Below are 26,707 nucleotides of genomic sequence, written 5' to 3' on the forward strand. Positions count from 1 at the left end.
CACTTTTTGTCTGTTGAATTTGTTTTTTAAAGTCATTTTGACTAGTGATACTGGACTCTATTTTATCTTTAATTTTACCCACTTCTTTCTCCCCCTTACCTACACAATTGGCAATGTTACTAGTTGCTAAATTTGTATCGCTTTTATGAGCATCTTGCGCTTTTATACAGTTACTCACCTTGCCCCCAAGTTCCGTCTGTATCTTATCCATTTTTCTCGAAGATCTTTTTCCACTGATTCGATTTTAGATTTTACTATTACAACTTTGTCTGTAATTTTCCCTCTATCCACTTGGACACATTTTATCATCAATTGCTTTTCAAGGTTACCCACAGTTTTTTCAACTTCCTTTTTCATAGCGGAACCTACTTCAGTTCACATTGTACCCATAGCAGTCTGAACTGTATCCGTAACTGTTTCTGACAATCAGACAGGCGATCTTAGAATCTATACTCAGCTGAAATGACCTGCCAGCTTGTACCCTGCTGAGAAAATCCCAGTAGGACAATTGGTTATCTTGGATTTTATAATTAGGGCAATTGGGCAACGTTTGACATGTTGGATTTATTAATTTCCCGCTGTTTTACACTCATGGCAAATGATGTGTAACGTCAGAAGATTGAGTGAAACCCATCAGCGCAATTCATCTAGTTTGAATTTCATACCATTTCTTAATTTCCGTCCACTTTATGCATAACACAATTGGCCCTCGATGTTAGAGAGGTGGGAGGAACACTGACAATGTTATTCGGCGTTGTCATCGATGATGTCTTCGATAACATTATCGGAAACCTGCCAACAATGCTGACAGCACCTGCATGCACTTCAGCCGACTGCTTTCCATTGGGTTCAGGTCGGGACTGTGGGTAGGCCAGTCCATTTCAGGAATGTTATTTTCTACAAACCATTGTCTAATACAAGCTGTTTTAGGACATGATGCATTTTCATGGTGATACAGTCAGTCATCGTGGCTGAAGCGTCCCTCTACTGTATCCAGTATACAATGCTGAAAAATGTGTTTACATCCGGCCGCATTTAGTGCTTTTCTAAGCGCAACGATTGATCCACACGCTAAGCAAGAAAAACACCCGCCATACTGTTGCACCGTTTACCCCATGCTTCGCTGTTGGCACTACACACTATTACACGAAACATTCTCCAGGCATTCGCCAAACCCAAACCCTTCCATCGGATTGCCACATTGTGTACCTTGATCCATCAGTCCAAACCGTTCATTTACAATCTTGCAGCGCGCAGTTCCGTCGCTTCTTGCTCCCTTTCAAGTCTCCCTGCCCGTGAAAAATGTGTGGTCATGATTCAGATGTGGTTGTTTATTCGTGTTTCCTCTTCACAATCACATTACCAGCCGTCGACTTCAATAGATTTAGAAGGATACCCCTAACTGATCTGTCACTCAGGTGACACCCCATCACTGGTCCATGTTAGATGGCACTTACCTCTCCTGACTGACCCATTCTGCTGTTACTGCATCTCTACCAACACCGAGCGAGGTGGCGCAGTGGTTACCACACTGGAAAATGTTGGAAATTTCTGGGAAGTTCCTATGGGACCAAACTGTTGATGTCATCGGTCCCTAGGCTTAGGCAGTACTTAACCTAACTTAAACTAACTTACGCGAAGGACAACACACACACCCATGCCCGAGGGACGACTCGAACCTCCGATGGGGGGAGCCGCGCGAACCGTGACAAGGCGCCCTAGACCACACGGCTGCCCAGTTGGCTCCTTCCCTCATCCGAGCTTGTTCTCCGTCTCTAATGAGCTCGCTGTCGACAGGAAGTTAAGCAACAATCGTCCTTTCTTCTCTAGTGACAGCATGACACTCCCCGCATCCTCTAGCACTGGCGGTTCCGCCTCTGGTGACCTCTAGTGGTCAACCCGGAATGCGAGTCCAGTGCCTTAGGTACCGCTCGCCCTCATTCCATCCTTTATGTAATTTCTTCAGCGTATAAGATGTTCAAATAACTTCTGGGAATGCAGCCGAGTGACGTCATCGATATTTCAGCAAGTGCACATTTTGTCGTTTACAAGGCCCAAATACAACAGACGACTTCTGTGCAAGGACATTTAAAACCTCTGTACGCAGAGGATATGCAGAAAGATAACACTCACACAGTAAACATTAGCACCATTACACAATGAAGATAACGTACATCAGAAGTTATCGATAGTGATTATTTATAACCAATGAGTGAGACAGCATTGAGTCTATTCAGTTGTTGTTTGATTGGGAATAGAGTAGGGTACCATGCAAAATTTAAACAAGAACCTCCACATCCAACAAAACCTTCTCAGTTTGTAAGTCGTGTCACTTCGAACCAAGCATTTAAAATTTCGAAAGATGTCTGCACCATCATCATCAGGAGTGAAAATCACTTATTCCCAGCCATCTGACGTCACTCGGTCGTGAAGTAAGATCTAGCTACTCAACTTGCCTTCCTTGCATACGTCATTCCTCTCTGGAAAGTTACATATGCTACCATTGCTTGTCTGTAAGTAGAACACCGTGTCAGTCCTGTCAGCGATTTCAGATCTTGATGACCAGGGCGGGGACAGGTATCAAAAGTTCGAATGTTTTATTCGCATTGGCACGGCTTGCAAGCTGAGAAAATTTTATTGAAATATGCCAGCACGGAGGACTGAGGCTGCTTGCGAATTTAAATTTAAATTACTCCCTTAATAACGCTATCACACTGGCTGGAAGTGTATTCCAGAATCTCTGTGTTGTTATATTCCATCGGATGATCAGAGCCAAGGCAATATTCTGCAATAGAAGATTTGTTCGACTATTGTAAATCTATGTGACACTCACGTTCAGTACTCTGGTGCTCCACAGTCCCGTTGCTGTGACCAGTTATGGCATGCCACATCTGCTAGGAATACGACTAATATCTGCCTACCCCCCCCCCCCCCCCCCTTTCCCAAAAAAACTAAAAAGCTCCGTCCGAACAGGCCTTGGAATGCCCAACGGTCCGACCGGCCGCCGTGTCATCCTCAACCCACAGGCGTCACTGGATGCAGATATGGAGTGGCATGTGGTCAGCACACCGACCGCTCTCCCGGCCGTATTTCGGTTTACGAGACCGGAGCCGCTACTTCTCAGTCAAGTAGCTCCTCTGTTTGCTTCACAAGGGCTGAATGCACCCCGCTTGCCAACAGCGCTCGGCAGACCATATGGTCACTCATCCAAGTGCTAACCCAGACCGACAGCGCTTAACTTCGGTGATCTGACGTAACCGCTGTGACAAGGCCGTTGGCCTCCACACACCAAGCTCATCCTTCACGGATCCTAAAAGGTCGCTAACCTCAGATCGCGATCGGAAAACAGGTTTTGCATCATATTTCCGCAAAATACAACGAATTCTGTTGAAAATGCTTCCTGTGGAAGTTAAAAACTTTTGCGCCATATCGTTGTGTCGTCACTTGCCCGATTCACGGTTAGTCGACAGCGCAACGCGCCTGTGATCTGTCTTTCACTGCAGCCATTCTGATGAAAGACGACTTTCAGATGAGCTAACTCAGCTGACAATTTCAGAATCTCACACTTCGTGGACGCTGTGAACCACACAGGAAGTACCCCTTCTTGCTATGTCTGGTGGTGGCAAATATTAGGCTGTAGATACAAATCAGTGTGAGTTGGCTTCGTGTAAACGAGGATATCCCAACTTACCATCAGCCTTTCTACTGACTAACATCTCAAGGAAGGGAATGAAGCCACCCTTTCTCTCCTCCATCGTGAAGCTACTACTGGGGTGGATTGAATTTAGATGTTCTAAAAAGCTGTTTAAATTACCACTTCCATTGGCACAAACATCAAAACTTCCATTGCTTTAAATGTTTTCTGTCGTTCCTTAGTTTAGAAATTATTTGATATGTATCATTAATCGTATCTCTCGTTGAATTTGTTCCCTGAAAATTACAGGGAAATAGCGGCGATTGTCGAAGACTTCACCTGGCTGCAATTTTTTTTTTTTTTTTTTTTTTTTTTGGAGTAGTGGGGTAACCACGATTAGTTGCTGGTATTGAGATTCGCTGGTGCTATTGTTCTAGAATTTTCCATTTGATCTCGTTAAGGCAATGGCAGGTCAGAAACTAACGATGTAATTTCATTACATGGAGTGTTTAACGAATTAGTGATGTGAAAAAATTGGAAATTTCAGTGAAGGTTTACGATGAAGGATTCTTTTACGATTTTAGAAAAAGCCTAACTCAAAGACAATCTCTCGAACCATGTCGTTCAACTTTGGAAGACGGTTAAAACCAGGCTCCATGTCAGTTGATGTAGCGAAATACCCAGCAGTTCAAGGAAACTGCCTTGGACATGTCACGAATACTCCTTTTGAGCATCGAAGAAAAGTTAAACAATGTTTAGAGTTTGTTCTAAATAAAATGTATTGAAGATTGTTCCATCCTTTTTAATGTAGTCTTCGTACTATACACTTGATCTGAAGATGCAGTTCAAGCGAAACGCGTAGTGAGGAGCAATAATAAAAGGAATATAATGACCAAGAGAATGGTGTATTATTGTGCAGCCGTTTATGTTTTGGTATAAATGGCAGCGTACGAGCCTCGTGGTCTGAGGCGCCTTGCCACGGTGGGCGCTTCCCCCCCTTCCCCTCCCCCTCCCCCCCCCCCCCCCCCCCCACGTCGGAGGTTCGAGTCCTCCCTTGGACATTGATGTGTGTTGTGTTGTCCTTACCGTAAGTTAGTTTGAGTTAGATGAAATAGTGTGTAAACCTACCCCCCCCCCCCCCCCCCCGATGACCTCAGCAGTTTGGTCCCACAGGAAGTAAGCAGAGACAGTGCCAGAGAGCAGCGTACACGTGGGACAGTAATTTTCTAGTCGTGTTTCACTAGTCGCCGACCAAACCTGTAGGATGACACAGAATGTTCCTGTGAGACGGTTACTTGCTCTCGGGTGGCAGCTGCACATGTGAAGGGGTTATGATGCACTATATGGCGATCCTACCATTGGGTGGTCAGACGTGGTCACTGGAAACCTGAGAACGTCTAGCATCTGGCCTCTGTCGCATCCGCCTGTCACACAAATCTGGAGACTCACAACGGAGCCCGTCTCAAATTCTGTCAGGTGCTGAAAATACTGTCTCGGAAGTGTACGGGGCATGTCTGTGTCTTCCACAGTGATCTCTAAACATCTGACGTTGTTCGCACCCCTTATACACTCTCTCTCTATCAGTCTTGGTAGGAACGCTGAACATGAACAGTCTTAAAGTGCTCTGATGGCCATTCTACCGGTCACAGAAAATTGCAATTGTTATAATTTACATACCCGCCTTTGTTGCTTGTGTGTATGAAGTTACATTGGCATCTGACCATATCTTCATGGCAGTTTACCTCTTCTGTCAGGCAGCTTCCGCTACCAGCTACTCAAAATTAATCATGTTTCTGACATAACGTGCCGCAACGTTCCTCTGGTGAAGTAAATCAAAAGACACAAATATCGTAATCTGCACTCCAGTCGGTGTGAGAAAATTTCATGTCAGTTTCAAAGATTATACGAGAACATCGTCCGATTAGCATTTTTTAAATGTCGCTGGTGGATTAATAACCACTCCTTCCTGGACTCGAGTAGCCGCGGCGGCTCCGGATCGAATCCGACCGGCGGGTTAACGACGAGGGCCAGTGTGCCGGCCAGCTTGAATACGATTTTTAGGTGGTTTTCCACATTCCACTAGGTGAATACCGACGACTTGCAGACATTTGCAACATTTCGCACTATTACACGATTGACACTAGACGCAGACAGCTAGGGTACGCTGAATCTGTCCCGGGGGGTACGGGGCAGGGGCATCCGGCCACCCTTCGAACTAATATGCCAAATCCGATTGTAACAGTGCTCTGCATAATTAGTGGGACTAAGGCTAAAACAATAAATAGATACAAGAGAGCAGGCGATTGACATTTCATGAGGATAGCCAGCAGCAACGAAGAACGTCTTTGTTTTAATGACTACCACCCCATTTCACGTATCATATCTGCGGAACACCCTCCCCTATTTTTCAATAATACAAAATGAGCTGCCCTTCTTTGGACTGTTTCAATGTCTTCAGAAGAGGGTGGATAAGCGTAGTCTCCTTGGTAAACCTGTTGCATTTTCTAATTGTTCTACGAATAAATAGCAATTTTCGGTTCTCTTTCCACACAACATTATGTATGTGATCGTTTCAATTTACGTTATTCGTAACTATAATCAACAAGTACTTAGTTGAATTCACAGTCCTTTAGATTTTTGTGATTTATTGAGTAACCGAAATTTAGCGGATTCTTTTTAGTGCTTATGTGAATGGCTTCACAGTTGTCAATATTTAGAGTCAACTGCCACCTTGCGCACCGTACGGATATCTTCTCTAAATCATTCTGCATTTGGTTTTAATCATCTGATGACTTTAAAAGACGGTAAATGACACTATCATATGCAGACAACCTAAGAGGGCTGCTCAGATTTGTTTCTCAAATTGTTTATATAGATCAGCAACAGCAGAGGGCCTATAACGCTTCCTAGGGGAGCACCAGATATTAATTCTGTTTTACTCGATGACTTTCCGTCAGTTACTACGAACTGTGACCTTTCTGACAGGATATTACAAGTCCACTCGCAAGAGTGAGACGATCTGTAGGCAAGCAATTTGCTTAGAAGTCGATTGTGAGAAACGGATTTCGGAAATCCGAAAACAGGGAATGAATTTGGCATCCCCTGTCGATAGAACTCACTTGTTCACGAGAATGAAGAACTAGTTGTGTTTAAAAAGAAAATCTTTTCTGAATCCGTATTGGCTACTTGTCAAAAATTTTCTTCTAGACAGTTACAATGTTAGAACACAGTATATGTTCCAAAATTCTACGGAAAATCGATTGAAACAGTTACCTAAAACTGCACGTTTCTTTAAAGTTAGATATAAAAGATGCATATTACCATTTCATTCTGGATCAACAGACCACATGTGCATAGTAGGCCAAACAAACCGCCATCACTGTATCAGTCAGTCTCACTCTATTCCCCATGATAAGTGGACAGTATTAGTCACGGAACACATCAGATTATTACCTATTACAATTTGCGATGCTTTTGTAAATCTGCATTTAACTTTACGTCACATGTATGTACTCAAAAGCGTTTTGTTTAAAACGTACACTTACCGTGAATTATTGAGCACTTCCGAAATTGCCCAAAAGAATGTATCCGGCGTGATATTGCTAAAGTGGAGTTTTAGCCCGTATCCTTTGACTTCCGCTTGAAGCATGTTGAGTTCTTGATCACAAAATATAGGAATACCGATCACTGGTACACCATGATACATAGCTTCGAGCGTACTTAGCAGGCCGCCGTGCGTTATGAAGAGCCTTACGTTCTTGTGCGCTGAAAATGGAAAAAACATATAAGGTAAACGTTAGGTTTTAATTTTATTTATAATATTTTGCAGTTAATGCAAGAATGTGAAAATGAACGGCATCTCAACATCATAATATTAATAAACAGGAGAAGAAAATAGAAATAGTAACATTAAATATCGCACGTTGATGTGCACTGGAACAATCGTAGAATCCCCAAAGAGTAGACCCAAGCAAAATTCATTACTTTTTTTAAGAAAAGAGGTTGCTCATAGTTTAGTGAGTACAGAGGGCCAAGCGTTTTAGATGTACCTTATGACACACATTCTAAGCTATTAAGTAAATAAATAAAAAGTAGAACCAGAAACAACGCAGCGCGGAGTTATGCAAATTGGTAAAAAATTGATATTCATACAGATATTGACGGAAAATGCAAAATAGTAAACTTTGGCGGCCGTTGGATGAACGTGTGACGCTGCAGCGCGGATTCACGGTGCTAGTGGCGACAGTTAACGAAGGGCATGGCGATGCCGTGATGTTCGTGTACTCAGTTGGACAGTAGCTGTGCCTCGCAGATTGGCGCGCAAATAATACACGTAGATGTCAACATTTGAGAGAGGACGTGTAGTTGGACTCAAAGAAGCCGCTTGGAATATTTGGCGAATCGCTCGACATTTGAACAGAAGCGATGCCACTATACGACGAGTCAAATTCAAAATCAAAATGGTTCAAATGGCTCTGAGCACTATTGGTATTAACATCTGAGGTCATCGTTCCCCTAGAGCTTAGAACTACTTAAACCTAACTAACCTATCACACACATCCATGCCCGAGGCAGGATTCGAACCTGCGACCGTGGCGGTCGCGCGGTTCCGGACTGAAGTGCCTACAACCGCTCGGCCACATCGGCCGGCATTCGACGAGTCGGCAGGAATGGCTGAACCATGAACGAACGCAGCGTCAAGAAGCAAGCGGTGGATGTACGAGGTGCATTCAAGTTCTAAGGCCTCCGATTTTTTTTCTCCGGACTGGAAATAGATAGAAACATGTGCACTGTTTTAAAATAAGGCCGCTCTCATTGTCAATACGTCCCAGGGATGGCAGCACCGTACGGCAGATGGAATTTTACCTCCAGCGGCGAGAATGAGAACTGTTTTAAATACTTAAAATGGCGACGTTTTCCTTACTTGAACAGCGTGCAATCATTCGTTTTCTGAATTTTCGCAGTGTGAAACCAACTGAAATTCATCGACAGTTGAAGGAGACATGTGGTGATGGCGTTATGGATGTGTCGAAAGTGCGTTCGTGGGTGCGACAGTTTAATGAAGGCAGAACATCGTGTGACAACAAACTGAAACAACCTCGGGCTCGCACAAGCCGGTGTGACGACATGATCGAAAAAGTGGAGAGAATTGTTTTGGGGGATCGCCGAATGACTGTTGAACAGATGGCCTCCAGAGTTGGCATTTCTGTGGGTTCTGTGCACACAGTCCTTCATGACGACCTGAAAATGCGGAAAGTCTCATCCAGGTGGGTGCCACGAATGCTGACGGACGACCACTTGGCTGCCTCTGTGGCATGTTGCCAAGCAATGTTGACTTGCAACGACAGCATGAATAGGACTTTCTTTTCGTCGGTTGTGACAATGGATGAGACGTGGGTGCCATTCTTCAATCCAGAAACAAAGCGCCAGTCAGCTCAATGGAAGCACACAGATTCACCGCCACCAAAAAAATTTCTGGTAACCGCCAGTGCTGAAAAAATGATGGTGTCCATGTTCTGGGACAGCGAGGGCATAATCCTTACCCATTGCATTCCAAAGGGCACTACGTAACAGGCGCATCCTACGAAAATGTTTTGAAGAACGAATTCCTTCCTGTACTGCGACAAAAACGTCCGACAAGGGCTGCGCGTATGCTGTTTCACCAAGACAACGCACCCGAACATCGGGATAACGTTACGCAACAGTTTCTTCGTGATATCAACTTTGAAGTGATTCCTCATGCTCCCTACTCACCTAACCTGGCTCCTAGTGACTTTTGGCTTTTTCCAACAATGAAAGAGACTCTCCGTGGCCGCACATTCACCAGCCGTGCTGCTAATTGCCTCAGCGATTTTCCAGTGGTCAAAACAGACTCCTAAAGGTGCCTTCGCCGCTGCCATGGAATCATGGCGTCAGCGTTCTGAAAAATGCGTACGTCTGCAGGGCGATTACGTCGAGAAGTAACGCCAGTTTCATCGATTTCGGGTGAGTAGTTAACTAGAAAAAAAATCGGAGGATTTAGAACTTGAATGCACCTCGTAGAGAGACGACAGGCCTTGAGGAACGGGCAACCGTCAGAAATATATGTACAACTGGTACTTCAGTGGCCACAAAGACGATTAAATTTTTCTCAAATTTTAAAGAATGTTTTTCAGAGAAAAGATAACGGGAAAGTTCCGCACAGGATTATTCAGTAAGTAACAACTATGCCAAATTTCCAGATATTATCTGTTATAGTTCCTGAGAAAAGGTACTTTATAGCTAAAAAAAGACAGTTTACAGCAATTCGCATTTAAAGTTTTTATTTCCGTTTTTGACAACATTGCTATACCTCTCGTGACTAATGCTGTCCATATCCATTATCTTTATTCTCTTCCTCCTTCGCCTAGCCAACTTTCGCATTTTTTCTTCTGCTGTATGAGCTCCGTCCAGTCGCACTTCATCGATGTTTCCGAGTATCTTCAGTGTGAATCCACATGTATGGAAGATTAGTCTCTGCAGGGACTTAAACCTACCTACATTTTCAGCATTATACACTAGGCAGGCATCGCAACAATTGAGGACATAAATAGTGTTTTTGGACAATGCATCCATATAAGGTGATTGCAGCTCTTATTCGTAGTCTGTGTTTTCCCATGTACACATTTTTTAGCAGTTCAGGTTTGGCTAGGTACAGAAGATAGGCAAAATAATGTGAACAGTAGTAGTAATGGGATGGTTGTGTTTGATGGTCAACAACGGAGGTAAGGCACGTGTCGCACTGTACTGTGCGCGTTCGGTACAGACTAGGCATCAGTGTAGCTTGTTTACTAGTAGTCCACAGTTCGTATTTGCATTCAGAGGCCGAGGTCAACGTGCATTGAAAGACCTAACAGAGTTCCAAAGAGGGCAGATTGTGGGGGGCCCGATTAGCTTGAGCATCAGTAACCACGATAGCCAACTTATTGAATGTTTCAGGAGCAACTGTATCAACAGTCATGACAGCCAACACAAAATATAGAAAGACATAATCGTATAAACGTAATTGCGGGTGCAAATCAAAACTAAATGACAGAGGTCGTCGTACGCTGACACGAATGGTATCAAAACAACACAAAACTACGCCACGAAAGTGACTGCAGAGCTCAATGACCATCTTCTAGACCCCGTATCTCTCGACACTGTCCACCGAGATCTCCATAAAGGGAATATCCATGGACGCTCTGCTATACCGAAACCATTAGTGACGATAACCAACGCAAATAAGCATAAAACGTGGTATGAGGAGCACAAATCCTGGACCGCTAGTCAGTGTAAACACGTCATATGATATGACGAGTCAACGGTGTCGTTATTTCCGACATCGGGCCAGATTTACGTCTGGAGAACACCGGAAGGAGCCTACAGTCCTGACTGCTTGATTCCAATGGTGCCGGCCGCGGTGGTCTGGCGGTTCTAGGCGCGCAGTCCGGAACCGTGCCATTGCTACGGTCGCAGGTTCGAATCCTGCCTCAGACATGGATGTGTGTGAAGTCCTTAGGTTAGTTAGGTTTAAGTAGTTCTAAGTTCTAGGGGACTGATGACCTCAGCTGTTAAGTCCCATAGTGCTCAGAGCCATTCCAATGGTTAAGCATGGAGGTGGAAGTGTGATGGTGTGGGCAGCCATATCATGATATTCTGCTGGTCCCATCATTACCCTCAAAGGCCGTGTTACAGCCAACAATTATGTGAACATTTTAGGCGATCAGGTGCACCCCATGGTTCAAATGTTGCTTCCCAAGAATGATGCCATATTTCAGGACGATAATGCACCCATTCACACAGCCAGGAAAGTGCAATCGTGGTATGAGGAGCACGCAACTGAACTGCAGCACATTCCCTGGCTTCACAGTCCCAGACTTGAACATTATCGAACCCTTGCGCGCAGTATTGGAGCACAGACTCCGGAGCAGATTTCCACCTCCCCGGTCACTACAGGAGTTAGAAGATGTTGTGACCAAAGAGTGGCATAGCATTCCACTGGAGACTACACGATCATTATATGCCAGTACTCCAAGAAGAACCACAGCTGTATTATGGGCAAATGGGGATCCAACCCCTTACTAATAAACCATTCAGAAATAAATACAGGTGTTAACATTATTTTGCCTATCCTCTGTACCTGAAAGTTGGTTTTGAAACATCTAAAACAGCAAGTGCAAACCATGTTTGTGGCTGTATAGCTTTCCACTAATTTCCTTCTTCGATGACCTCAGTGACTTTGTCGAAAATTGTTCTTCACACTTACAAGCAGTATCTGTAACAATGTTATTTAAATTTTCTGTACCCTTTACTAAAGAAATTTGACATTTACTCACTTTTTCCCATATGCATCGACTGTTACGATCCATTTCGAGCAAAACAGGTCGATAAATGCAAAGCTAAAAACTGAAACAAGTTAGTAGAGCATACTATTCACAAAAACCATGCCGGCCGGTGCGGCCGAGCGGTTCTAAGTGCCTCAGCCTGCAACCGCGCGACTGTTACGGTTGCACGTTCGAATCCTGCCTCGGGCATGGATGTGTGTGATGTTCTTAGGTTAGTTAGCTTTAAGTAGGTCTAAGTTCTAGAGGACTGATGACCTCAGATGTTAAGTCCCGCAGTGCTCAGAGCCATTTGAACAAAAACTACGTTGTAAACAAAAGAACAAGCAACGATAATCTTTCTCACAGTTTATAAACTCATCTGTAGCACATTAAGTTTCTAGCGTACAGCAGGCGTGAACCACAGCATAGAAAGAGGGGCATGGCCGGCCAGACGCACAAGAAAACTTTTTTAAAATATATTTCTAGCCAGAATTCGATTACGAAACTTTGCGATGTTATTTTTAAAGATTAATCTAGTAAGAAACGTACTAAAAAAAGTTTGGAACTTTTTCGCAATTTTGCCCTTAATATGAAGATTAGCTAGATAATGGACACATTGACTTTTAGGATCTCATGTCTTATGCGAGATTGGTGTAGAGGATGGACAAAAATATGGAAACACTGAGATAAATTCATGCTTGAACATAAACGGAGATAGAAGCCAAGCCTGCAGGTTCAAATGGTTCAAATGGCTCTGAGCACTATGGGACTTAACAGCTGTGGTCACCAGTCCCCTAGAACTTAGAACTAAATAAACCTAACTAACCTAAGGACATCACATACATCCATGCTAGAGGCAGGATTCGAACCTGGGACTGTAGCAGTCGCACGGCTCCGGACTGTGCGCCAGAACCGCGGGAGCACCGCGGCCGGCCAAGCCTGCAGGTTGTACTGTTGTGTTTGACCACTGGTGTCACCTGTGTGATGTTCTCAATACGTCGTAAGTGTGAGTCGTGGTCAGAACAGTGTTCTGTATCGTTGTGAGGGCGCTATGTCGAAACTCAGAGTCGTGCTGGGTAGCCGCGCGGTCTGGGGCGTCTTGCGCGGTTCGCGCCGCTTCTCCCGTCGGAGATTCGAGCCCTCCCTCGGGCATGGCTGTGTGTGTTGTCCTTAGCGTAAGTTAGTTTAAGTTAGACTAGGTAGTGAGTAAGCCTGGGGACCAATGACCTCAGCAGTTTGGTCCCATAAGATCTTACCACAAATTTTCAAATTTCGGAACTCCGTGCATTTGAGTTGCGGAAATTGTTGGTGCTCGTGTGTTGCGTGCTTACTTTTCCAAGGTAACAGGAAGTGTGTGGTGTTTCAAGATGGTACAGTATCGAAGATTTGTACCGCATACAAGGATATCGGAAAAATATTATCCGCAAAGTCACAACTTGGACGAAAATGTGTGTTGAGTTATCTTGACAGCTATTGAGGGGAAAATAAGAGGATGACAGCTGGAGAAGTCACTACAGAACTGAAGGTCGCACTCGCTAACCTTGTCAGCACGAAAACAACGTGAAGAGACCTCCATAAGTAGCGGATTGCAGAGCGACCTGTATTTCCAAGACCACACGTCACTAGTGCAGATGCTCTTTACGGGAAAATGTGGTTTCCTTGCCATAACAGCTGAACTATGGAAAATGAAAGAAATTCGTTTGGTTGGACGAATCTTGTTTCACACTGTTTCCAACTTCTAGCCGACTCTACAATCCAAGAGGGGAACATGACGGGATTTAGGTGATGGTTTGGGTAGCCATATCGTTGTATTCCATGGGGCTCGTGATTACTGTACAATGTCGGATTACTACCAAGTATTACGTGACCAATTTGGCCGATCAGGTCCATCCCACGGCACAATGTTTATTCCCCAGCCTCGACGCTGTGTTCCAAGACGATAGGGCCCCAGTTCAGACAGTTTGCAGCTACCAGAACTGTTTTGTGAGCACGAGCTTAAATGTCGCATCACCCCTGGTCACCAGTCACCAGATCTCAGTATTACGGATGCTTTGTGGTCTACTGTCGAAAGAAGACTGTGTGATCGCCATCCATTTGTATCCTTGTTGCCTTAATTTGCTACAATTTACAGGAAGAATAATATAAGATTTTCTTGAAAACCATACAGGACTTGTAATTATCGATTCTGAGACGGCTGGAAGCTGTTTCTAATGCCAAAGGATTTTCTGCACCGTATTAGGTATGGCATTTTTTTTTGTGTTCCAATGTATTTGTCCACACCCTGTACATCTCGTTGAGAAGCTGAACATTTAGAAGTTTGTGCACATAAATTTCCAAAAGTAAGACATGTATAGACGCGCAGGTTAAATTGTTCAGCAGTTTGTCGTGATCTCCTCAACAAGCAGTAGCAGAAACACAAAAGTACCTCTAAAAATTGAATTTGAGTGGGAGAACACTCTGCGCCTGGTCTGCTCATTTTCCACTACTTTCTCCACGTATAAAAGCCGGTATATTTACAAGAGCATCTAAAGAATCTGAAGTTGAAACATATTAAAATTTATTGGATTCAAGTAGAGAACACACAGGAAGAATAGTATCAGTATGGGAGTTGTAACATAAAATTGTGTATGATATAGTATACACGATTATCAATACAAACTGAACGGAAGCTAAGAATACTTCCAAAGAGTTGGGAAGTGAGTGGATTACAAGTAGAAGTAAGTAAACTCATAACAGAAAAATAATAAAATTTTCTCAATCAATATAAGGTCAATATGCTACAGGACCGTTTATAATATTATGACAAACGACGAGTTGTATTAACTAGGAACGAAGACTGGGATTTGTCGTTCCGTCGACAGTCAGGTCATTAGAGATGAAACTCGTGTAAGTCGGGGAAGGAGATGTAAATGAGTTGTGTGCATTGGAAAGAAACAATTAAGCATTTGCTTTGAGCGATCTGAGGAAATAACGGATGGCTGGACGGGGTTTGAAGCACTATCCTCCCGAACGCCTTTCCGTATCGAGTAAAAATGATTAATGCAAACGTGTTTCAAGGCAGGATTAGTTCAAAGATAATCAATCATAATACCAGCAGAGGATATAAGGCGCCATATAGACTGTAACAGAGGACTAGATAGGCTTTCTTGAAAGGAACGACGGGAGGTACATAAGTACTCGTTATGGGACTGCTCTAGAGTTGCTTTGGTTGCCAAAACTACAGAATAATAGTATTCTGTGGCTATATGGCAATTTTGTAAATTATGTTATCCCTTAGATAAGACTGGACAGTGTTGAAGAACGTAAACCGAAATTTAAGCGGGTTTTTATAAAGAATTAACAAAGAGAGATCAGAAACATGTCAAATGAATTCGCAGTTGCAAATAAGGACTACCATCAGCTGTAGAATGGTATGACGACAATAAACGTTTGTGCCGGACCAGGACTCTGGCTTGGATTTCCCACTTTTCTCGAGCGGTCGCGTTACTATTTTTTTACTTCATTTTGTTTGTTGTTACAGAGGGCTGCTAACCCTCTGACCGTACACCCTGAGCTACCGTGCCGGCAACCTTTTGGCTTATCCGAGCACGACTCACGGCTACTCTCAAACTTCCACATGTTCTCAACTATACATCTACGACCTGTACTCGTACACCAATTATGTGCAGGGTGATTATAAAATTAAAGTTAAACTTTCAAAACGCTGTAGAAATAACACCACTGGTCAGAATGACATCAAATGGCAACGGAATATTAACGGAGAAGGGGAAAAACGTATGTCAGAAGAAAAAAATAGTGTGAATATTGATTAATAGATGGCGCTGTATGTGTCAGAACACGTTAATGAAAACACCTGTCATGCACACGACACAGTGATAGTATAAACACGCCGGATACACAGCTTTTCCTCCTTCCGCGTCTGCGACGTACACCATGATTGTCTCAATGCAGGATCGCGCTCTGCTCGTAAAGCTGTATTACAAGAATGATGGCTGTCCACACGTCACTCTGCAGAAGTTCCGGACACTGAAGGATCTGAAAATAAGGCGTTGCTCTGATGACTGCCGCGGGTCTGGAGAAAATGATTCGGAAATTCGAAAAGATGGGTTCTTTTGGTGTGCAACCTGTAGAGAGAGGAAACGAATTGATTCGACGTCAGTGGAAGTACATGCGACAGCGATGCACGAGGAGACGAGTGGTGGTGTGCAAACGTGTAGTGCACGGAGAATTGCCCGAACATTGGACATACCCGTGACCACCGTGCGTAAAATCCTAAGAAACACCCTTCTGTGCTGTCCATTCGAAACTGCCCTTGTGCACGAGTTACTTGACATGCCAGCAAGAGAAACCTTTGCTTTAGAATTTCTTGCTCGCATGGATGTGGACAATGACTGGTCGTACAGGATTTTCCATCTGACAGGATATATCGGTACACAGAATTGTAGAATATAGGCCACAGAAAATCCACAAGCAAATCAACAAGTAATACTTCATCCTGAGAGGGTCACTATGTGGTGCGACTTTACAGCATCATCTATCATAGAGCCACACTTTTTTTTTGAAGAGATTGGTACTTCCGGTCCTGTTAACTGTTCTGTCACTGGTAAGCGCTACGAGTATCTTTTGCGCAACCACCTCATTCCAGCTCTCCAACAGCGCGGATATGTGGATGGGATCATTTTTATACAAGATGACGCACCTCCGCACATTGCAAATGCAGTTAAGCAGCTGCTGAACTGCCATTTCGGAAATCCTAGAATTATCAGCCGCCATTTCGCTACAGCGTGGCCGATCCGATCGCCTGGTCTTAATCCATGTGACGTATGGCTGTGGGGTTATCTGAAAGATGATGTTTTCAGTGTCCCGATTGCAAACTTAGCTGCATTGAAGGCACGCATTGCGCAACACATTCTTAAAGTGAACCCAGAACACTTCAGTTAGTTATGGAACATGCTGTTTCTCGATTTCCACTTGTTGCAGAAAACGGTGGACAGCCTATTGAACATGTTTTGCGCCAGCCACGCGGAAATTAATAATCAGATTTGATTTTGATGGATATCTTTTATGCGTTTTTTGGCCTCAGGACAATTAAACCCCTTTGTGTTGGATGATTTTTTATGTTGTTTTTGGCCTCAGGACAATTTAAAACAGATGTGAGTGATGCTATTTATGCGGTTTTTGGCCTCAGAACACTTAAAAACCGACTTTTCCCATCCGATGTGATATGTCCTTACTGTGGTAGATGGATTAGATTAGATTAGGTTAATACGGCACTTCGTAATGATGTGGAACGTGTCAGGTTAAAGAAAGATGTCTGCACAAGATATTACATTACACAAAATATTGCATGACACTAATGCTTAAGTTAGTTTTTTTCCCCTCCCTTAATTTATATCTAAAAATTTAGCAATGAGTAGAAGGAGTTGTCATCTAGAAATTCTTTTAATTTATTTTTAAATGTTGGTTGACTATCTGTCAGGCTTTTGATGCTGTTTGGTAGCTGACCAAAGACTTTTGTGGCAGATGGACTTCCACAACTAACTGTATCACACCGGTACACCCATGCACACTGAATAGTACAGTTTGTTTAACGTCAAACGTTCACCTTAGGTATTGTTGTATGATTCATTTGTCATTTGTAGTCGACCACTATTAAATTATGGTGCTTACAGCGCCTTCTATTGCTACATTTTGTAACTATTACACTACTGGCCATTAAAATTCCTACACCACGAAGATAACATGCTACAGAGGCGAAATTTAACCGTCAGGAAGAAGACGCTGTGGTATGCAAATGATTAGCTTTTCAGAGCACTGACACAAGGTTGGCGCCGGTGGCGACACCTACAACGTGCTGACAAGGGGGAAGTTTCCAACCGATTTTTCATACACAAACAGCAGTTGACCGGTGTTGCCTGGTGAAACGTTGTTATAATGCCTCGTGTAAGGAGGAGAAATGCGTACCATCACGTTTCCGACTTTGATAAAGGTCTGATTGTAGCCCATCGCGATTGCGGTTTATCGTATCGCGACATTGCTGCTCACGTTGGTCGAGATCCAGTGACTGTTAGCAGAATATGGAATCGGTGGGTTCAGGAGGGTAATACGGAACGCCGTGCTGGATCCCAACGGCCTTGTATCACTAGCAGTCGAGATGACAGGCATCTTATCGGCATAGCTGTAACGGATCGTGCAGCCACGTCTCGATCCCTGAGTCAACAGACGGGGACGTTTACAAGACAACAACCATCTGCACGAACAGTTCGACGACGTTTGCATCAGCATGGACTATCAGCTCGGAGACCATGGCTGCGGTTACCCATGACGCTGCATCACAGACAGGAGCGCCTGCGATGGTGTAATCAACGACGAACCTGGGCGCACGATTGACAAAACGTATTTTTTGGGGGGTGAGTCCAGATTCTGTTTACAGCATCATGATGGTCGCATACGTGTTTGGCGACATCGCGGTGAACGCACATTGGAAGCGTGTATTCGTTATCGCCATACTGGCGTATCATCGGGCGTGATGGTATGGGGTACCATTGGTCACACGTCTCGGTCACCTCTTGTTCTTATTGACGACACTTTGAACAGTGGACTTTACATTTCAGATGTGTTACCACCCTTGGCTCCACTCTTCATTCGATCCCTGCGAAACCCTACATTTGAGCAGTATAATGCACGACTGCATGTTGCAGGTCCTGTACGGGCCTTTATGGATACAGGAAATGATCGACTGGTGCCCTGGCCAGCACATTCTCCAGGTCTCTCACCAATTCAAAACGTCTGGTCAACGGTGGCCGAGCTACTGGCTCGTCACAATATGCCAGTCACTACTCTTGATGAACTGTGGTATCGCGTTGAAGCTGCATGGGCACCTGGTACCTGAACACGCCATCCAAGCTCTGTTTGACTCAATTCCCAGGCGTATCAATGCCGTTATTACGGCCAGAGGTGGTTGTTCTGGGTACTGATTTCTCAGGATCTGTGCACCCAAATTGCGTGAAAATGTAATCACATGTCAGTTCTAGTATAATATACTTGTCCAATGAATACCCGTTTATCATCTGCATTTCTTTTTGGTGTAGCAATTTTAATGGCCAGTAGTGTAATTCCGCTTTCCGAATGGAAGGATACCTGATATTAATTTTTCTTCTGCCATACGTTTCCCCAGTTCTCCGATAATATTCCGTTGCAATTTGACGTAATTCTGGCCAGTGGCGTTATTTCGAAAGTTTAACTTTTATTATAATCACCCTGTATGCTTCTGTACAGGTGAGATGTTTTACTTGAATGCCGCTTGCCCGGTATTGGCGAAGAAATAAGATATTGCATTGGCATATGGCCTATGGGCATGCATGTGTTTCCCAAGGAACTTTGTATCGTAATCAGAAGAACACAGGCACTGCAATATCGTAAAGATCGGAAAGAGAATTTTTGTAAATTGTCGGTTCTGTGTCACAAGGAAAGAAATATGGAAATTTTACTAAAAACAACCTGAAGTTGTCCAGTAACAAGAAGAATAACAACTTGCCATAAGCATGTAATCTTGAAATGTGTTTACCTGTAATGTTGTACCTGTCATCTTTGTGATATAATTCTGCGAGACTTTTATTTACAGTTTTTCTTTCTCACTACTGCATGTAGTGCATAAACTTACGTTGATATAGAGAAACGTCTTAGCTTTCATGTAACTATTTGTCTCTTCTGTCAAAGTTAAGCATAAATTCCGGGTCTGTATTTATTAGTCTACAGTTGTTGCTAATGTTGTTTTCTTCAGTCTGAAGACCGATTTGAAGCGACTCTCCACACTGGTCTATCGTGTGCAGACCTCTCCATGCCTGGACATGTACTCTAACCTAAATTCGCATAAAGTTGTTTTACTGTAGTCTAGCCTGAGATTCCCTCTACTACTGTGCCCCTCCCCCCCTCCCTTAATTCCCTCCATTACGAGTTGATCATTTCTTGATGCTTCATAATATTCCCTATCAAAGTGTTTTTTTTTCATTAAATTTTTTCTTCTTCCCAATTCGCTAGACTATCTCTTCATTAGTTATACGGTCTACCCACCTAATATTCAGTATTCTACTATTGCTCCACATTACAATATCTGCTTATTTTGACTGTATTGCCTTTTTCCATATTTCGCTTACGTACCTGTATAAGGCTACAACCCAGACAAACACCTAAAGATTCACACATAAGTTAAAATATTTCTTGATTTCCGATAAACTAATATTGCCAATTATTTCGTATCCTCCCTACTTCAACCACTGTTAGTTATTTTGTTCCTCATATAGCAAGCCGTCTATATATTTTATTGTATCATTTCCTAATCTGATTCCTTCAGCATTATCTGACTTAATTCGACTTCATTTCTGTATTTTTCACTTTCATTTACGTTCGCTTTACAATCTCTTTGCATGGCATTATTAATTACCTTCAACTGATCTTCCAGGTGTTCTGCTGCCTTTGTCAGAATTATAGTGTCAGAGACAATCCCTAAAATTTTCATGTCTTCTCTCTGAACTGTAAGCCAGTGCCCTGCTTTCTCCTTAGTTTTCTTGATTTAGGGACAAGTCTGCAACTGTATCTCTCTCTCTCTCTCTCTCTTTTTATACCGTTTCACTACCTTCGTGAACAGAAGATTCAAATTCGTTAGTACAGGCGTTTAAATTGTTTAGTGGAATCAGTTCTACTTGTTAATATGTGATAATAGTAGCCTTTTTCGAGAACTGGTTGCTTAGATTTTTAAAAGGTTTCTTACTCTTGCATGGTTGGTTATTCAGCAACAATCCACTTGCAGGTAGACATGATTTAAAAAATATATATATAAAATCAGAGATAATCTTACCGAGTATATCAGATTGAGGCAGCCACTTCCCAACTTTCATGTTAGTCGGTTTCCCTGGAAACTTTTCTGCCTCCCATTTAAAGAGAACACGTTGCTTGAGCTTCGAGAATGCCTCCACAATAGCTAGTCTCTTCTCCTCAGGAAGATCAGCACTTTTCAGGTTCGATCCCATGCTGAAGAGAATTGCCCCGTCCTTTGCACCGTCGAGAAATTCCTGCAGGTCCTGTGAACACCGATAGCCAGTTTTAGTCAAGTGCTTGTGACAATGATTGCAGTAATATCGCCGCTGACGGGGAAAAATGCGTAAGTTCAAAACGGAAGAAAAAGAAAGTTTTCTAGTTTACCATCTCGAGTATGTGATTTACTGAAATAATACATATACTAGGGGCGTTTGAAAAATCCTTGCAAAAATAAAAACTACTTATGTGTTTGGGGAAAACCTTTTCTATATTTCGACATAGTCTCATTTTAGACTTATACACTTTGTCCAATGCTATTCTAATTTGTTGATCCCTTTCGAATAATAGGAATTGTCAAAGTCTGCAAAATAGCTATTAGTTGCTCATCATTTGAATAAAATCTTTGTCCCACAAGCCATTTGGGAACAAATAATAGTCCGAGAGAGCCAAGTCTGGAGAATAGAGGGGATGTGATACGAGTTGGAATCCTATTTCCATTAATTTTGCGACCACAACTGCTGAGGTGTGTGCTGGTGCATTGTCGTGATGGAAAAGGACATTTTTGCGATCCAATCGCCGGCGTTTTTCTTGCAGCTCGGTTTTCAAACGGTCCAATAACGATGAATAATATGCACCTGTAATAGTTTTAACCTTTTCCAGATAATCGATGACGATTATCCCTTGCAAATCCCAAAAGACAGTCACCATAACCTTTCCGGCCGAAGCCTTTTTTGGTGCAGATTCTCCTTTGGTAACCCATTGCTTAGACTGTTTTTTTGTCTCAGGAGAATAGTAATGTCTTGCAACACTTTAACAAGATAGCGTTTTTGGTCCAGCAAGAGCAGTCGTGGAACCCATCTTGCGAATAGCTTTCTCTTGTCCAGATGTTTAAGAAAAATATTATGTAACCGTTCATTCCAGATGCCCATAGCAGTAGCAATCTCACACACCTTATCTCTTCTGTCATCCATCACCATGTAATGCATTTTATCAATGATTTCTGGAGTCGTAACTTCCACTGGGCGTCCAGAACATTCAGCATCATTTGTGCCCATATGGCAATAAGAAAGAAAAATAGAAATGGTATCCACACTGTCTTTTTTATTTCATGAGCATTCATCTGCACTATATCAAAAAATCTGGTATTTGTTAACTGCAGTGAACGCAAATTTCCGTCACCTCGCGTAGTGTAAGAAATTCTGTTGGGAAATATTAATTGGTAGTATCGCCAAGAATACTGTCCATTATCTCGATTGTCTAAAGTCAATGTTGTTCATAAACATGGCAAAGTCGATGTCTTGGTTTGTTTCTGATTACCTCATTAAGACTAAAGAATATAAGAGTGGGATAATGTAGAAATGCGTAATGCAAGCAGTCAGATATGTATACAGTGACATTTTTCATAAATATTTGCCTGTAATGGGTGATTTTTTATTTGTGAACTCTAATGACTGCTTGCTTATAGCAGGCACGAGATTACTTTGAGTTCTTCTTCAATATTTGAGAGCTTTAGAGCTGACTATTGTTAAACATATGTACATAATTTCGTCAGCGTCATTCCAATACATCTTATCGTACTTTAATGTCTGTTAGATATCAGTTTTGACAGCAGCTGGCCACAACAGTCAAGATTAGGTACTTTGCGTATGATAACTTTATTGAGGATGCATATCTATGTTTCATTTTGACAGTATTACACAAACTGCTAAGAAGTACTAACAGCACAACACTGCTAGTATGAAGAACCGCAGTAAAACAAAAAACGACGAACAAAAACACGACAGCGTCGAGGACTACCAAAGATCATATTGATGCGCTCTTGGTTGGTGTGGCGGGGGTAGGTGTGGAGGGGGGCTTGTGCAAATGTCCGAGGCTGTCGCTAACGTTTCCTCTTGGTGTGAGTTCTTTCCAAAGATGCTACTAACTAAACATGACCTTGATACACGTCGGTGGTGCCATCTCTCGGACTTTGCACAGACTTTTCAAACGCCCCTCGTATTACGAGTTAACTGTATAATATGGGACGCGATCAGAAAGTAACCATTGGAGGGCGTTACAGCAGTGTATAAGTAATGTAGAGTGATTGCGATGCGGGTACATAAGCACCGACATACAGGCAAGGGATTAGTGTGTCGTTCTTCCCTTTCCGGCGTGTGTGTGGTGAAAGCGGAAACGTGATCTGTGGCGACGTTATTACCAGATGCGTCCAAACAAGACCAGTGTGCTGTTATTGTTTTCTAGGTTGCCGTAGGACAACATCTAGTTCACATCCGTCCGACAATGCAGAATACGTGTGGGGTAGAATGTCTGTCGGAAACCACCGTTATGGAATGGTGCACCAACTGAGGCTGCTGCTTCGTGATAATGCACGTGCCCATAAAGCAAATGTCGTAAAGCAGAAGTTGCGCCAAGTCAAGCCAGAGACACTCGAGCTCCAGCGCTGTAGTCTTGATCTCCCTCCATGCGATTATCGCAATTTCGGTCACTTAAAAAAAGTCCCTGTAGGGTCGACAATTACTGTCGGATGAGGATTTACATCAGGCAGTTTCGATGGGATGGTTATATTAATGCTCACGGCGATTTTGTCTGATTGGCACACCGATTGTGAACTGTACGGCCTTTGACATGGTAAAACTACATTTGCTAATTTGCAACATCTACTATTCCTTCTTTTTTTGTATTGTTTGGTGCCAGGTTCTCTTGAAAGATAGGTTTCTGTACCTAGCTGAATACTGCTACCAATATACACTCATGCTTATAAATTAAGGATAATTGCAGAATGTCGTGCCACACAAAGTAGGACTATACAAAACTGGCAATAATAGCACAGGTACAAAGGGAACACACACGACACAGATCTGTAAGTCCACAGTATTGGCGATAAGTTGAGAAAACCGTCCAGAAACACATGTGCTAGAAAAGGCCACTGTTTCCTGCGCATGTACCCCGACATCAATATGGGATATGATCACAATGCACATGTACACAGGCAGCATTACGGTTTGGCATACTCTGGATTAGGTGGTCGAGTAGCTGCTGGGGTATAGCCTCCAATTCTTGCACCAATGCCTGTCGGATCTCCTGAAGTGTCGTAGGGGTTTGAAGACGTGCAGCAATAAGTCAACCAAGAGCATCGCCTGATATCTTCTGTTTCAAGATACTCCTCCACGATGGCAGCTCGGTGGGGCTGTGCGTTATCATCCATCAGGAGGAAGGTGGGTCCCACTGCATCCCTGAAAAGGCGGACATACTGGTGCAAAATGATGTCCTGAAACACCTGACCTGTTACAGTTCCTCTGTCAAAGACATGCAGGGGTGTACGTGCACTAATCATTATCCCACCCCACACTATCAAACCACAACCTCCATAGAGGTCTCTTTCAAGGACATTAAAGGATTGGTATCTAGTTCCTGGTTCACGCCAGATGAAAAATCGGTGAGAATCACTGTTCAGATTATACCTGGCCTCGTCCTTTACCGGCTCTCCTGCAACCAGGGGTAAGTGGACTACACCTTGCCGGCCGGTGTGGCCGTGCAGTTCTAGGCGCTTTAGTCCGGAAACGCGTGACTGCTACGGTCGCAGGTTGGAATCTTGCCTCGGGCATGGATGTGTGTGATGTCCTTAGGTTAGTTAGGTTTAAGAAGTTCTAAGTTCTAGGGGACTGATGACAACAGATGTTAAGTCCCATAGTGCTCAGAGCCATTTGAACCATATTGACTGCACCTTGCAGGTCTCCCGGGGAATACACCATGACTGTTCAGTCGTCTGTAGACTGTGTGTCTGGAGACAACTGTTCCAGTGGCTGCAAGGTCCCGAGAAAGTCTACCTGCAGTACCCTGTGGCCGTCTACGGGTACTGATGGTGAGCTATCGGTTTTCTTGTGGTGTTGTACACTGTGGACGTCCCGTACTGTAGCGCCTAGACGCGTTTCCTGTCAGCTGGAATCGTTGCCATTGTCTTGAGATCACACCTTGTGGCTCACAGAGGGCCCGTGATATGACGTGCTGTGTTTAAGCAGCCTCCAGTCGCCCTAGTATTCTACCCCTCTTAACGTCATGTGTGTTCTTCGAGCTACACTCCTGGAAATGGAAAAAAGAACACATTGACACCGGTGTGTCAGACCCACCATACTTGCTCCGGACTCTGCGAGAGGGCTGTACAAGCAATGATCACATGCACGACACAGCGGACATACCAGGAACCGTGGTGTTGGGCGTCGAATGGCGCTAGCTGTGCAGCATTTGTGCACTGCCGCCATCAGTGTCAGCCAGTTTGCCGTGGCATACGGAGCTCCATCGCAGTCTTTAACACTGGTAGCATGCCGCGACAGCGTGGACGTGAACCGTATGTGCAGTTGACGAAATTTGAGCGAGGGCGTATAGTGGGCATGCGGGAGGCCGGGTGGACGTACCGCCGAATTGCTCAACACGTGGGGCGTGAGGCCTCCACAGTACATCGATGTTGTCGCCAGTGGTCGGCGTCGGCGGAAGATGCACGTGCCCGTCGACGTGGGACCGGACCGCAGCGACGCACGGATGCACGCCAAGACCGTAGGATCCTACGCAGCGCCGTAGGGGACCGCACCGCCACTTCCCAGCAAATTAGGGACACTGTTGCTCCTGGGGTATCGGCGAGGACCATTCGCAACCGTCTCCATGAAGCTGGTCTACGGTCCCGCACACCGTTAGGCCGTCTTCCGCTCACGCCCCAACATCGTGCAGCCCGCCTCCAGTGGTGTCGCCACAGGCGTGAATGGAGGGACGAATGGAGACGTGTCGTCTTCAGCGATGAGAGTCGCTTCTGCCTTGGTGCCAATGATGGTCGTATGCGTGTTTGGCGCCGTGCAGGTGAGCGCCACAATCACGACTGCATACGACCGAGGCACACAGGGCCAACACCCGGCATCATGGTGTGGGGAGCGATCTCCTACACTGGCCGTACACCTCTGGTGATCGTCGAGGGGACACTGAATAGTGCACAGTACATCCAAACCGTCATCGAACCCATCGTTCTACCATTCATAGACCGGCAAGGGAACTTGCTGTTCCAACAGGACAATGCACGTCCGCATGTATCCCGTGCCACCCAACGTGCTCTAGAAGGTGTAAGTCAACTACCCTGGCCAGCAAGATCTCCGGATCTGTCCCCCATTGAGCATGTTTGGGACTGGATGAAGTGTCGTCTCACGCGGTCTGCACGTCCAGCACGAACGCTGGTCCATTGAGGCGCCAGGTGGAAATGGCATGGCAAGCCGTTCCACAGGACTACATCCAGCATCTCTGCGATCGTCTCCATGGGAGAATAGCAGCCTGCATTGCTGCGAAAGGTGGATATACACTGTACTAGTGCCGACATTGTGCATGCTCTGTTGCCTGTGTCTATGTGCCTGTGGTTCTGTCAGTGTGATCATGTGATGTATCTGACCCCAGGAATGTGTCAATAAGGTTTCCCCTTCCTGGGACAATGAATTCACGATGTTCTTATTTCAATTTCCAGGAGTGTATTTTCAGCATAGTCACCATTAGCACGTCTGAAAACGTCTGCACACTTACTTGCTTCACCGTCCGCTGACATGCCCCAACACACCTCTGCGTATGTGGACTGCTGCCAGCACCACCGTACGACGACCACAGGTCATACGCACCACGTGGTCATACCCCGAGGTGATTTAAACCCACAAACCGCCCACCAGAGCATTGTTTCACCATGTAT

The 26,707-nt window shown here is 44.2% G+C and overlaps 1 protein-coding gene across 2 annotated transcripts in view; it reads right to left on the minus strand.

Annotated features, from left to right (window-relative positions):
* The window catches only part of LOC126285309 (UDP-glycosyltransferase UGT5-like), a 116,169-nt gene that overhangs the window by 15,542 nt on the left and 73,920 nt on the right, over window positions 1-26,707 (minus strand). For both annotated transcript variants that reach the window (XM_049984605.1, XM_049984606.1), the window contains exons 4-5: window positions 20,816-21,038; window positions 7,180-7,399 (exon numbers count right to left, since the gene is read on the minus strand). In XM_049984605.1, coding sequence (XP_049840562.1) covers window positions 7,180-7,399; window positions 20,816-21,038 — 443 coding nt within the window. The remainder of the gene's footprint in view (window positions 1-7,179; window positions 7,400-20,815; window positions 21,039-26,707) is intronic.

This window comes from Schistocerca gregaria, chromosome 8, assembly GCF_023897955.1.
Source record: "Schistocerca gregaria isolate iqSchGreg1 chromosome 8, iqSchGreg1.2, whole genome shotgun sequence".
In the NCBI taxonomy this organism is placed as follows: Eukaryota; Metazoa; Arthropoda; class Insecta; order Orthoptera; family Acrididae; genus Schistocerca; species Schistocerca gregaria.